Source organism: Sinocyclocheilus anshuiensis, unplaced genomic scaffold, assembly GCF_001515605.1.
Source record: "Sinocyclocheilus anshuiensis isolate Anshui unplaced genomic scaffold, SAMN03320099.WGS_v1.1 scaffold3274, whole genome shotgun sequence".
NCBI classification, from domain to species: domain Eukaryota; kingdom Metazoa; phylum Chordata; class Actinopteri; order Cypriniformes; family Cyprinidae; genus Sinocyclocheilus; species Sinocyclocheilus anshuiensis.
Window position 1 is genome coordinate 240,371 of NW_015537940.1, and position 14,029 is coordinate 254,399.

General features: G+C 36.5%; 1 protein-coding gene and 1 long non-coding RNA gene across 2 annotated transcripts in view; one reads left to right on the forward strand and one right to left on the reverse strand.

Annotated features, from left to right (window-relative positions):
* LOC107663265 (semaphorin-7A-like) overlaps positions 1-10,531 on the reverse strand; it is a 13,690-nt gene extending 3,159 nt beyond the window's left edge. Inside the window, exons 1-10 of the mRNA XM_016453449.1 lie at positions 10,448-10,531; positions 5,780-5,919; positions 5,388-5,450; positions 4,661-4,756; positions 3,784-3,880; positions 3,047-3,154; positions 2,082-2,221; positions 1,822-1,997; positions 816-924; positions 443-644 (exon numbers count right to left, since the gene is read on the reverse strand). Coding sequence (XP_016308935.1) covers positions 443-644; positions 816-924; positions 1,822-1,997; positions 2,082-2,221; positions 3,047-3,154; positions 3,784-3,880; positions 4,661-4,756; positions 5,388-5,450; positions 5,780-5,919; positions 10,448-10,526 — 1,210 coding nt within the window. The 5' untranslated portion in view covers positions 10,527-10,531. The remainder of the gene's footprint in view (positions 1-442; positions 645-815; positions 925-1,821; positions 1,998-2,081; positions 2,222-3,046; positions 3,155-3,783; positions 3,881-4,660; positions 4,757-5,387; positions 5,451-5,779; positions 5,920-10,447) is intronic.
* On the forward strand, positions 3,561-13,615 carry LOC107663309 (uncharacterized). Its single transcript, XR_001631317.1, has 3 exons — positions 3,561-3,634; positions 3,794-3,884; positions 13,484-13,615. It is a non-coding gene; the product is annotated as an uncharacterized LOC107663309 (long non-coding RNA).
* Positions 13,616-14,029: the final 414 nt, after the last annotated feature.

Below are 14,029 nucleotides of genomic sequence, written 5' to 3' on the forward strand. Positions count from 1 at the left end.
ACCGCATAAACACATTTCATTACACCAAATACACAAAATAATGTTCTTTTTAGCAACGTCATATGACCCCTTTAATAGTGTTGCTCATTTCCTCTATTTTTACAGTTAGATTATTTTTGCCGCACCTCAAGCTCACTTAAAGTTAATATTTAAAAACAGTAATCATTTAATAACACTGTTAAATGTAATCTTTAGCAAATCTCAAAAAGAATATCCATTTTCTATACTGTAAATTAATATGTTGTGATGCCTAAATTCCCTTGTAGCATTTAAAACTGAAGATTTTAGTTTCCATGTTTTATTCTTTATTTATTTAGGCAATAATAGAATATTAAAATCAGCTATTTGTCTGTCAGTCATAATTCCAATATTGGTGTAGCTCCCAAAAATACACCATTTTAGCGCTATTTTAAAGCACATTTCTCTGCAATTCACACAGTACCTGTGCCCAGATAAATGATGCTGTAGTGTTCATCATTGACAGCCAAGACTGTGTCTGCCACAATATGTGTGAAGTGGTCTTGAACTGGCAGGTCCAGAGGAGCTTCGTCGACCGGGATGATCATGTCCTCAATCTCAGGGTGATCCTTGATCACAGTCAGGATCTTCTGGTTATGAGCGAAAGTGTTATTCCTAAAAGCACACTGGATAAAGGTGAACCAAATTACGAATCAGACTGTGCCTTTGTTTTGTAGATGGATTCAAAATTAATTTAATAAAAGTTTAGAATGTAATCATACTGTATGTATAACAACATGACTGTCTGTTGGCACATAATTTTGCCTTTGACTGGTTAATGTTTCAGTGTGTTGTACCGTTCCAGGACGGGGAGTTGATAAAGGTGAGTTGTAGCCCTTCAGTTTGGATGTAGAAAAGGCTTGGTCAATGTCTTCAATGGAGTATGCACACACTACAGTGGTGTTCCTGTAAAAGACATAAATGTGGAAATGGATCTTAAAGGAATAATTCATGACAATTTTGTATTTTGGCCAAAAGTGAATGATGAATTATTTTAATTTTTTTTACAAACATGTAGCCTTTTGCATGAAAAGACATTTGATCAACTGGCGTCATGTGGATTACTTATGAATTATTGTGATGTTTTTATCAGCTGTTTGGAATCTCATTCTGATGGCACCCATTCACTGCAGATGATTCACTGGTGAGCAAGTGATGTAATGCTACATTTCTCCAAATCTGTTCCGATAAATAAACAAACTCATCAACATCTTGGATGGCCTGAGGGTGTGTAAATGTTCAGCAAATTTTCATTTTTTGGGTGAGCTATTCCTTTAATCAAGTATAGATAAATGTAATGAGTCAAGTACAGTAGCGATTCACAGACATTAAAATTTGGGCCAATACAGATAAAACAATAATTATTTTTACTTATAATTATTTTTTACTATTTACTATACTTAAAATAAATAAATAAAGGTGAAATTAATTTTTAGGATCCCCAACATTATAATGAACAGTATAAAACATTAATATTCATTCAGCGATCTGCTAAAGATTACATTTACCAGTGTTAATGTAAAAATTGGGGAAATGAGCATGCACTAAACATGCATTAAATATCGAACCACTGATACATTTTAAAAATTGTAATATTGATCAATATGGTACCAATATTTGTATATACCTTTAAAAAAGGTAAGACTGAAGTAAGCAAAACTGACAATGTTTGTGTCAGTGTTTTGAGTAAATATCTATAGGGATGTATATTTTGGTGTAGAATGTAGTCTTACTGGAGGCATTATTTCAGCAGCGTGATGTCAAATGTCTTCCCACTCACTTTTAGACTTAACATCTGCTTACCAAGCATTGGAGAAGATGCCATATATCAACCCAGTGCGGTGAGAAGAGGACAGAACAAAAGCCTGCTTGAAGCTGTTGTACTGTACAGGAGTTCCAGCTTTTCCACACATAATACGTGCCTTCAGGAACGTAGTCCAGGAGTTTGGCAGCATGTTCTGAAGCCCTCCCTCATCAACCTGAGCCGCAGATGCAAAGGTTATCAGAAACCTAGTGTCCTCACAGCAGTGTATATGAAGCAAGAATGGATAAAAGCTTGTTACCATGCAGACTCGTCCTATGCGAGCCCTGTATGGCTCTTCATCTAGACTGGTTGTACTGTTGACCTCACTGAAGAAGAAATAGATCTCATCTTTGAGTTTCTCTGTGTATGGTATCACAGCAGCTCCAGCAAACTGGGGATCTGAGAGAGAGGGTGAGAGCAGATTTATTATTTTCATAGGCTTAAACTTGTATTTAAAAGCATCAGTCTTTAAACCTTTACATTGGTTATGTAAACATTTTTTTTTTTAATGTTTAAAATACTTATATCTTATGATATAAGAATGGGGTTGGACTACTAGTAAAATTCAAATAAAATAATTTATATATATATATATTCCATAGACTGCAATTCAAAAGTGTAATACTTTTATTCATTAAATTAATCAAAAGTGACAGTAAAGACATTTACATTATCTTAAAAAAATATTTTTCATATGCTGTTTTTAAACTTTCTATTCATCAAAGAATCCTGAAAAAAATTATTACAGTTTCCACAAAAATATTCATATTCAAATATAAGAAATTTTTCTTATAAGAAATGCAGCAAATCAGCTTATTAAAATGATTTCTGAAGGATCATGTGAAAATTCAGCTTTGCCATCACAGGAATAAATGATATATTAAAACAAAAAAACACTTATTTTAAATTGTAATAATATTTCACAATATTACTATTTTTACTGTATTTTTTTTAAACAAATAAATCCAGTCTTGGTGAACACACGTGACTTCTTTAAAAAAATAAAAAATTTAAAACTATATTTTCTTTTTTTCCCCTGATTTTCTATTTATTTTTCCTTTTTTTTTTCTTTTGGTCACTCTAGGACTTTAAAACAAACTCTGTTTTACAGTAATGTATCTGATTGAATAATAGGCTGACACAGCATAGCTGGATTCGTTAGCTCAGTCCTTAAAGAAAATCTCCAAACTGCTAATGCAGTATAGATAACAACTGTCAACTCACTCTGTAACCATTTATTCTCTGTCTTCAGCTGCTTTTTGGAGCCATATGTGCGGCGGATAGAGCCAGTCTGTCCTGCAACCGCTGACAAAGCAGAGTACAGATTCCCATCTAAAAGAGGAGCGAGAGAGAGAGAAGTATATCCATCTGCCAAACCTCTGTGACTACAGTTCTGTCAAATCAAAGATTCCCTTAAACTTTGATTCAAATTTAGACATGTTTGCAATACTTTGATACTCGAACTAAAAAAAGAGGGCTGTGAACGCACACACAAAGCAATTTCATGCCAGTGCTGCTTCTACTTAATTCTGACTGACAGAAGAGACATTGTTGAGACATGCAATTTCAGTCAGAATCAGTGTTGACCTTTCAGCTCTGCTAACCACACGTAGCATATAAACTACTCAATTTTGTATTTGACATTTAGAACGAGAAGAGAAGGGTGAGAGCTCTCTTTATCATATACTACAGGGATTGCTGTTCTTTTTGGAAGTTGTGCTGTTATTCATCCGATACACACTATATCATCAGTATAATGCTTTGTTTATAACACCTGGATCTCTGTTCTCTGATGGACGTCATTTATGTCAGGTCAGAGAATAAAATTCATTAAAAGTTACATTACAGTCTGATGCACTGTACATATCAAAATGAAAGAAAATGTGAACAAATAACATTCTCATCTTCCTTGGATTATATCCTTCTTTTTCCCTTTCACCATTCCTCTCCTCTCTCTCTACCTGCTGATAGACTGATGGAGCGCTGAGAAGGGAAAGGTGCCAAGATGTTAGACGCTGCTGTTTCCTCCGACATGTCCGTCAGTACACTGTCATTTACCTGGGTGAGAGAGATGATGTGATTATTCAGTACTTCTCAGGCTTTTCATTTAAAAAACAGCATAGACACTGCAGTACTTTGAGAAATCAGGCCACTTTTTAGCAAAAAAAGATGCTGAAAACTTTTTTCCATAATATTATTCATCCACTAAATGTGTGTCCCACATTCCAGATGTCAAACTCTCATTTTATTGTATTGCTTTCCGTACCGTCTGATTTTCATCCTAGCACAGTGGTGAAGGAAACTGTTAAATGGTTGGGTTATAAATCACACCCACGGCAGAGACACACTAAGATTATGAAAATGTGCACAATAATACAGAAGCAGTTAAATAAATAGGATGAATTCTGCCAAAGCAGCTGAGCTCGCAGGGAAAACAGGTCTCGTTTTCCTTTGCTCTTTGATGTAATCCACAGAAAAAGCTAAAGCAATTGAAATAGTGATTGAAACAACTAACATTCGATAATTGTCTTCACAACAGTTGTGATATTAAAGGAACTTGAAATGTCTGCACTGAGCAGGTGCGGTGTGCATGTTTTTGTTTTTGTTTCTTTAATTACAGAATAGATAGATAATTTGACCTTCCTGTGTCTCAAACAGTAGAGCATTGCACTGGCAATGAAAGCAAGAATTGATCAAATGCTTACTCTGAATGCTATGCTATAACATAACAAATAACAAAGAAAGACACATCTTAAAAATGTTTTGCTTACAGATGGGAGTTTAAACTGCTTCAGGACTGTAATAGTCACATATATAATGGCAGGTAAGGCTTCTTACCAGGAGCCAACATTTAGGAGCACTGGCTCTTGTCCCACAGACCACAAATGAATCGCCGACTCTCTCAATTACTGTGATGAAATTATCACACTCTTGCTACAGAAAGATGAAAGGACACAATTTGTGTCAATGCAAAACATATAGACATCATATATTATAAATTACAGAAATAGATATAGTTGCTAAACACAGTATGTCATCCATTTTTACTTTTTTCTATACTAAACTGGATTTTGTGGACGTAATCAACTTTGTTTTTCAGAATGATCAACATAACCACTCCTAACCACCATCTTTATTTAGATATTTAAAGAAGCCCATCACTCATCAGTTGGCTGTCTGTGCCATTACCCTTAAAAAATAGCCTCATTCAGTCAACTCTGAGTGATGACCTACTCATCATGGATGACTATTTCTGTCTAAGTTGAACCAGGGCAGTGAATCCAGCCAGGCTCCAGCTTGCATAATGAGGAGCATCTGGGAAACATGTTCACAAATGTTCTGATTAGTCAGTTTCAGAATTTTTTATTTATTATAATCCAGCTAAACCTGATGGTTTAGAAAAAATGGATAACTGGAGACATTGTGCTAGTCATTTCTTGTGGTTAGATTTGTGAGTGCACTGAATCACAAGGCTTAAATGAGTTAAGATAATCCTATTCTTTGCTTGAAATCACAGGCAACTTGAGGTCTGATTGACTAAATATTGTTGGATTGTTTCTCTTACCTTCCATACTGGTGATTTAGAGACACATGTCTCTTTTGCATTCTCATCCATCAGTGCATGGATCTGTGAGCACATCAACAACATTACTAATCATGCAGCCTTGCGTACATAATAATGTCCCGACAAATTATTCTCATCATGTTAAAGCTATATTCTATTGATTACAGTGAGAAACAGATCATAAAGTGTTATGGCGACAGTAAAATGATAAGAAACCATAACTATCCCTCCATGGCAATTAATCATTTCAGTGAACCTCCATTATAAAGCATTGTTCTGCTCCATAAATAATAGCACAGTTTTGCTACTTGCTGAGAACCAGCAATCTGGGTCAGGATTTAGGACAGTGATAGATCTACTTTGGCTTCAGGTTATGGTGTCAGCCCCCCTACCTGCGTGTCATGCACTCCTTTATCACTGAAGGTGAGCTTATAGATGACCCCTTGACCCCCCACATACAGGACATCAGTTTTCTGTTGGTGGTAAACTGTTGTGTAGTTCTCCGGCTTCATGAAGCGAAACCGAGGTGACTCTATAGACAAATTGTCAGAAATGCAGTGTATAAACAATGTTTCTGGCAGTCTTTATATGTATATATTCACATATTGCATGAATAAATAATGTGTGTCTACTAAAATAGTGGTTCTCAACTGGTGAGTTGCAATTCAAAAATGTGTCACAGGGAAAACTATGCAAATGCAAATAATAAAATGCAACTAGCCATAAAAATATGTATAGTTACGATAACAAAATAATAGGCTTTTTATATGAGCTAATTTAAATGCATTAAATGCTTCCAGTGCTTTTATTGTTGAGATAAAAGGCTGTGCATCCAAACTCTGCTAATATTAACTGAATATTTTAACCAGTGTTGCATCCAGTGTATGCATTAAAGGAATAGTTCACCCAAAAAATTACAATTAGCTAAAAAATTAACTCACCCTCAGGCCATTAAAGATGTAGATAAGTTTTTGTTCATTGAAACAGATTTGGAGAAATGTAGCATTACATCACTTGCTCACCTCTGGGTGACATCAAAATAGGAGTCCAAACAGTTGAATAATCCACAAGTAATCCAGTCCATCAGTTACTGAAGTGAGTCAATTGTGAATTGAAAAGCTGCATGTTTGTAAAAAATCAAAGCCATCATTAAGTCACTTCTTGCCAAAATACCAGTCCATAATTCATAATAATGTTGAAAAGTGCATCCCCTGTTGTCCTCCCAAATTAAAATCCAATTGTTTTGTACTGTTTTCAATTGATCTGTGCATATTTCAGCCTGATTCAGATGAGACTATTTTTTTTTCACTGGAGAAAGCAACATTATGGATAGAGGACTCATATTTTAGCCGAAAGCAATGTTTTGAAGTTTACAATTTCTTAATGATGGATTACAATATGTAGCTTTTTACTTCACAGAATGTTAATTGATGGGCTGGAGTTGTGTGGATTACTTGTGGATTATTGTGATGCTTATCAGCTATTTGGACTCTTATTCTGAAGGCACCCATTCACTGCAGAGGATTCATTGGTGAGCAAGTGATGTAATGCTAAATTTCTCCAAATCTGTTCAGATGAAGAAACAAACTCATCTACATCTCGGATGAACTATTCTTTTAACAAAACTGTCAATTTTCCTCTCTTCTGCCTGTTCAATGTAAATCATTTTGCATATTGTTGGACTTGTTGTATATTAAACATTGTTATATTATTTAAGGGCTTTGAATTGATTTTCACTGTAAAATCTGGGTTTTAGAGCAAAACCCGTTGAGATCTAATTGATCTAAAAGTTTAACTCAAATGTCTAAGCCACTTTCGTAGGTGTTTTTCATCTGACCTAAATGGAGAAAACTATCAAAGGTGGTTGTCAGGGGTAGGCAGCTATGTAAAACTATAAATTATTGATACTACATTGTATAAAGCGGAGATTTGCGATTATTTCATAAAACTAACACGTTGCAACAGGTGTTTGTCTCAGTCTGCGCTGCTAGAGATTTCATCTTAATTACTGGCTATTCGAAGCGGGGTCTGGCGAGGTCGAAAAACCTGCAGACCAGTCTGATCCGGTTTTTATTTGCATACGAAGGTGTCGTTTTCCATAACACAGACCTTTAGTTTATGGGATTATTTGTCTCGCCATCGCATCCTTCGTGATTTCAGGGAAGACGTGCACTGAATTGAGGATTTGGGCAAGCATCGTTGTCCATGGTGCTGAAGTGGGCGGTCAAGACCTCATTGGAGACGCATATTGGTCTTTCTCGTTGCTTCCTCGTATCTGTAATTGTGAGACGTTGTAGTATCACGTAACACTGACGGCGATGACCGTGAGACATGTCGATGTTTTCAAATAAACACTTGTGAATCGCATGTCCCATATTGGTTGTATCGACATAGACGACTGTGAACGTGCTTGTAATAAATAATAGCGGTAGGTTTCGTGGAATTTTCCATGGGCTATTCTCTTCTGCGAGTGTGTTTTTTCTTGGATCCCATGTTGTGTCCTGGGTCTTGGAAATGCATCAGTTGCTGCAGTGCCATCATTCCCGTTAACTCGCGCACCTGCATTGCAGCTCTGTAGATTGCGTCCTATGATTTTCTTAAATCAAACCCACTTGCAGCGTATTCTACACGAAAACTGCGTTCAAAATTAGCAACGTCATTCAATGCATTTACAAGTTTAGTGAGAAAGCGAATGGTCGTTTCAGAAAATTACTTATTCCGTAGCATCCAGGAAGATTCACGAGCTTGTTTACTCACGCATCCCAAGCATGCTACTAGCTCTAGTCTTGACTAACACCACTAACATGTCTTAAAGATATGTTACTATGGATACACAGTCAAAAATCCTTCCAGCATCCTTGTATGAACCTTCGGCTCTTAGATATGTTAGAAATGTTTAGGATATGTTTAGTTGAGATATTGTTTCTCCATCACTATGTGCTTTCAGTGTCAGTACTTAACGCGTTGCGTTTACTGTATTTTTCATTGTAGTTTAATATATAGGCTTATGTAGGCTACTCTTAACCATAATTAATATCACATATAGCCTACGTGATAAAGTGAAGTCATGACGTGCATATAAGCCTCAATCGGTTTTTGTTTTCAAAACAGCAATGTAAAGCAATCAGTGCCCATCTTGGCCTGCTTCCATTCACTAACATTGTGATTTGACTTTTTCTGTTTTTTACATCCTAATGAAATATGAAGTCTTATTACGCAGCAATTTTTGTTTTCCCCAGGGGAAAATAAGCCAAATCTGTTCAGATGAAGAAACAAACTCATCTACATCTCGGATGAACTATTCTTTTAACAAAACTGTCAATTTTCCTCTCTTCTGCCTGTTCAATGTAAATCATTTTGCATATTGTTGGACTTGTTGTATATTAAACATTGTTATATTATTTAAGGGCTTTGAATTGATTTTCACTGTAAAATCTGGGTTTTAGAGCAAAACCCGTTGAGATCTAATTGATCTAAAAGTTTAACTCAAATGTCTAAGCCACTTTCGTAGGTGTTTTTCATCTGACCTAAATGGAGAAAACTATCAAAGGTGGTTGTCAGGGGTAGGCAGCTATGTAAAACTATAAATTATTGATACTACATTGTATAAAGCGGAGATTTGCGATTATTTCATAAAACTAACACGTTGCAACAGGTGTTTGTCTCAGTCTGCGCTGCTAGAGATTTCATCTTAATTACTGGCTATTCGAAGCGGGGTCTGGCGAGGTCGAAAAACCTGCAGACCAGTCTGATCCGGTTTTTATTTGCATACGAAGGTGTCGTTTTCCATAACACAGACCTTTAGTTTATGGGATTATTTGTCTCGCCATCGCATCCTTCGTGATTTCAGGGAAGACGTGCACTGAATTGAGGATTTGGGCAAGCATCGTTGTCCATGGTGCTGAAGTGGGCGGTCAAGACCTCATTGGAGACGCATATTGGTCTTTCTCGTTGCTTCCTCGTATCTGTAATTGTGAGACGTTGTAGTATCACGTAACACTGACGGCGATGACCGTGAGACATGTCGATGTTTTCAAATAAACACTTGTGAATCGCATGTCCCATATTGGTTGTATCGACATAGACGACTGTGAACGTGCTTGTAATAAATAATAGCGGTAGGTTTCGTGGAATTTTCCATGGGCTATTCTCTTCTGCGAGTGTGTTTTTTCTTGGATCCCATGTTGTGTCCTGGGTCTTGGAAATGCATCAGTTGCTGCAGTGCCATCATTCCCGTTAACTCGCGCACCTGCATTGCAGCTCTGTAGATTGCGTCCTATGATTTTCTTAAATCAAACCCACTTGCAGCGTATTCTACACGAAAACTGCGTTCAAAATTAGCAACGTCATTCAATGCATTTACAAGTTTAGTGAGAAAGCGAATGGTCGTTTCAGAAAATTACTTATTCCGTAGCATCCAGGAAGATTCACGAGCTTGTTTACTCACGCATCCCAAGCATGCTACTAGCTCTAGTCTTGACTAACACCACTAACATGTCTTAAAGATATGTTACTATGGATACACAGTCAAAAATCCTTCCAGCATCCTTGTATGAACCTTCGGCTCTTAGATATGTTAGAAATGTTTAGGATATGTTTAGTTGAGATATTGTTTCTCCATCACTATGTGCTTTCAGTGTCAGTACTTAACGCGTTGCGTTTACTGTATTTTTCATTGTAGTTTAATATATAGGCTTATGTAGGCTACTCTTAACCATAATTAATATCACATATAGCCTACGTGATAAAGTGAAGTCATGACGTGCATATAAGCCTCAATCGGTTTTTGTTTTCAAAACAGCAATGTAAAGCAATCAGTGCCCATCTTGGCCTGCTTCCATTCACTAACATTGTGATTTGACTTTTTCTGTTTTTTACATCCTAATGAAATATGAAGTCTTATTACGCAGCAATTTTTGTTTTCCCCAGGGGAAAATAAGATTAGCAATTTCTGCTTTAGTAAGAATAACCATCAGAGACTGAGATCGAAAAAAATCCATTACTCTCCACAGAATCCATGCGGACTGAAACTATTACACTGAAGAAGCATAAAGTCTTACCCATCACGGTGAATTTCAGCCGAGGTGATTTTTCGGCCAAAATCACTGAGAAAAGTGTCGCCAGTATGAGCAGATTCATGTTGTTCCGCGATGCTTTAATTGGAGTGACGCCACGTCAATAAACTCTCTCCTCAGATAAAGACTGGTGTTGTTTTGCAGGAGTGCGTGTGTGAAAAGCGGGCGCCGTCTGTCCCTCACCAGACCTCTCTGCGAATCTGAGCGCTAATTGCCTTCACGTCACACCTTCTGGAATAGAGGGAATGGAGCAAGCATACATGCGCTCACAACAGCGATCACGTGGACTGACATCTATAGATTAAGCTAAACACTCTTTTTTTAAATTTACATGCAATGCATTGCGAATAATGCATTTCAGTGTAATAGCCTACACTTCAGTTTGTAGATCTCGCAGTCACTATAAATATTGGCTTACAGTTTATAGTTACAAGTTAGTTACAAGTTATCATAGTTTAGGCCTACATCATGTAGGCTACATGTAGGGGTGTAGCAAACATTAGGCTATACCAAATGTATATATTGTTATATGTTAGGGGCTGGGGGTCCTTTCTGTCCCCCCTCTGAGATAAATGTTAAAGTGTTATCTAAGATAAATGTTAAAGTGTGCCCCTTAAAAGCACAAATGGCCCCTGCCTGACCCAGTACTTTAACCTTATGATGCATTCATTAATAAATCACTAAATCACAGAAACAAAACAAAAAACTCGCTGCATTTAGGACTGTAATTTTATGTAGGTTATTGGCAGTTTGTAGAGATAAAAAAATATATTTTTTAATGGCTATAATGTATCTATATCTATCTAGCTGAATGAATGAATGGCTATGCCATTTTTATTTTATTATTCTGAATATCATCATTTGTCACATTTAGTCAGTCAAAACAATTTTGAGGTTAATTGATTTAATTTTGTGTCCCAATTTTGTATTTAATTTGTTATGGGGCAAACAAGACGAGAGGCATGCGGATCCATGTGCAAAGCTTTATTCTGAACCATAGCCAAAACAGGCAAGTGTCGGACAATGGCAAACAGGTATATAGAGGGCAAGACTGAAGAGTAATCCGAAACACAAGCGATGGTCCAGGCGAGGAATAAACCGTATCCGAACAGGGCGAGACGAGAGGGGTAATCCAAGACAGGCGATATACTTCGGGGCAGGCAGAGATCGTACAGAAACGAGATATACAGGCTAGGATCAAAACACGAAATTACTAAGGCAATAAACAGGATAAACTAGACTTGGACTCAGAACTAGAAACTCAAACTAGGACCGGGAACTGGCTCAGTAAAGTAGCTACGCATAACAGCATAGATGCTAAACAATACTCGGCAGTTTGAAAGGGATCTGAGTGAGTGTTATAGTGAATGTGTGACTGGTTACAGCTGTGTGCAATTAGTGCAATGGATGATGGGATATGTAGTCCGGGATGTCATGCAACAGTTTGTGTAGTGCGAGAGTCAATGTAATGGAAGGGTGACCTCTGGTGGTGATCGAACGGAAGTCCATGGACAGGATTCGTGACATAATTATTCAACTAAATTACTTAATAGTTGGTTTAGTATGTTACATTAGTGACACTTTTGAAAATTTATAAATATCAAAAAGAACTATATCAAAAGACATTTATACATACTGTAAAAGTTCATCAGGGGGTGGCAGGGTTCTTTACTGAGGTAGTGGGCCAACTTACCCCAGCAGGAATCATCTTACCCCTGTTTTAATACTTTACATATTGTGCTATAACAACTAAATTAGCAGATGCTTCTATTTTTTTCCTATAACATATCGGCTTAAACATTATCTTCCTGCATATGCTAAACGTACAGTGGGTACGGAAAGTATTCAGACCCCCTTAAATTTTTCACTCTTTGTTATATTGCAGCCATTTATAAACAGGATTTAAAGAATCACTACTAATTTTTTGTTTTTATTATTATTATTATTTTTTTTTTGTTTTGTTTTGTGCTGTTACTTTTGCTTTGTCAGGTCTTGCCAATACTCTAATTTTGACAGAATCAGCATTAAGGATCAGCTCACTCTGTGTCTTGCCCATGTTATTGTCCTATTCATCAGACCTATCAATACTCCTGAAGCTCATAATCAGTAAGCCAATGCTCACTGCATCAGTGGAAGAGTGGGCCTGAAAAGATACTTACCTTTGCTTCTTCCTCATTCAATTATTTGGCAAAAATCTCCAACATTTATCATACGTAGTTTCAAATGATGTGATGGGTAAACTGATATATTTCAGTTTCAAAGCTTTTAAATTGTGCAAATTTGCAAGCATACAGGCCGTTGTCTCACAAATACGTCTCTCTTTGGCTCCACCTAGCGGCCAAAAGGCTTGAGTGCCATGTACTTTGGTCAAAGTGGTGGCACAAATAGTTCCTAACTTTTGTGAGTCTATAACAGAGATCTGAACATACTGTAATCACACTTTGTTTGACCATGAGATGATGTTGACTGCATAAATACATTAGTTTAAAAATAATAAGCATGGTGTAAAAATAATTTTCACTCAGAAATTGCTAATAAATTCCACAAATAATTACAAAGAAATGGCAAGTAACATATAAAATTAAACTTGATATTTTGAAGTAGAAAGAGATTTCTTTGTAAAATGTACAACAATTTTTGTTCTATTTACAACATTAATAAATATTTACAGTGTGTATATACAGTATATAGGTTTCAAGGTATGTGATAATTCTCATCTTAATAAAATTATTAGTTAACTGTTGGTTGAATTGTATTTTAATTGTAACACATTTTTTGTGAACAGGAAGCATTTTTAGCATTTCTGTACAAGATTCTGTCTGTGGCTGAGCGCATCTGTAGCCCGACAGACCTATATAACAGATTGAGACATCTAGAGGTAATCCTAAAGGGTTTAAACCACTGGTCATACACGTGATTATAATTTTTTTTTTTTCTGGGTTATTCTGGGCAGCAGCAGAAATGATTTGCTCTGACTTTCTCTCTCTCTCTCTCTCTCTCTCTCTCTCTCTCGCCCTGCAGAATCCAGTTAAAGCTTGAGAACTGTCTGTCCAACAAAACGACGGCCTGCGTAAAACATCACTGCGAGTCCCCTGTCCCTTCCTGTACTCTCAGACAATAATCTGTCATCAGCGTAATAAAACATACCCCTCACAGATCAATTTCACTTTGTTATTACACTGAAAAAATGGCATAAATACTGTAATATCAAACTTAAATCGTAGGTAATCAGATGAGAGGCAGCAGAGGAAAATTATTTCTCTTTTTAACAAACAAGACAGTGACTGATGCAGATAATTATGCAGATTCTTCTCTCCTGACACCACCATTACATCTCATGTCATTTATCCTCCACGGTCAGGTGAGCTAAAGAAAAACTGCAGCCACTCATGGTTATAGGTGCTGCATTGATGAAACACGGAGCTTACATCTACACTATTTTATACTGCATACACCAAAGTAACAAAGAGGTATGATCACAATGTAATTTAAAATTAATTAATGAACCCTGCAAATTGTTCAGACTTTCAGGACTCAAATTAATTTTACCTATAAATGAATTTGAAT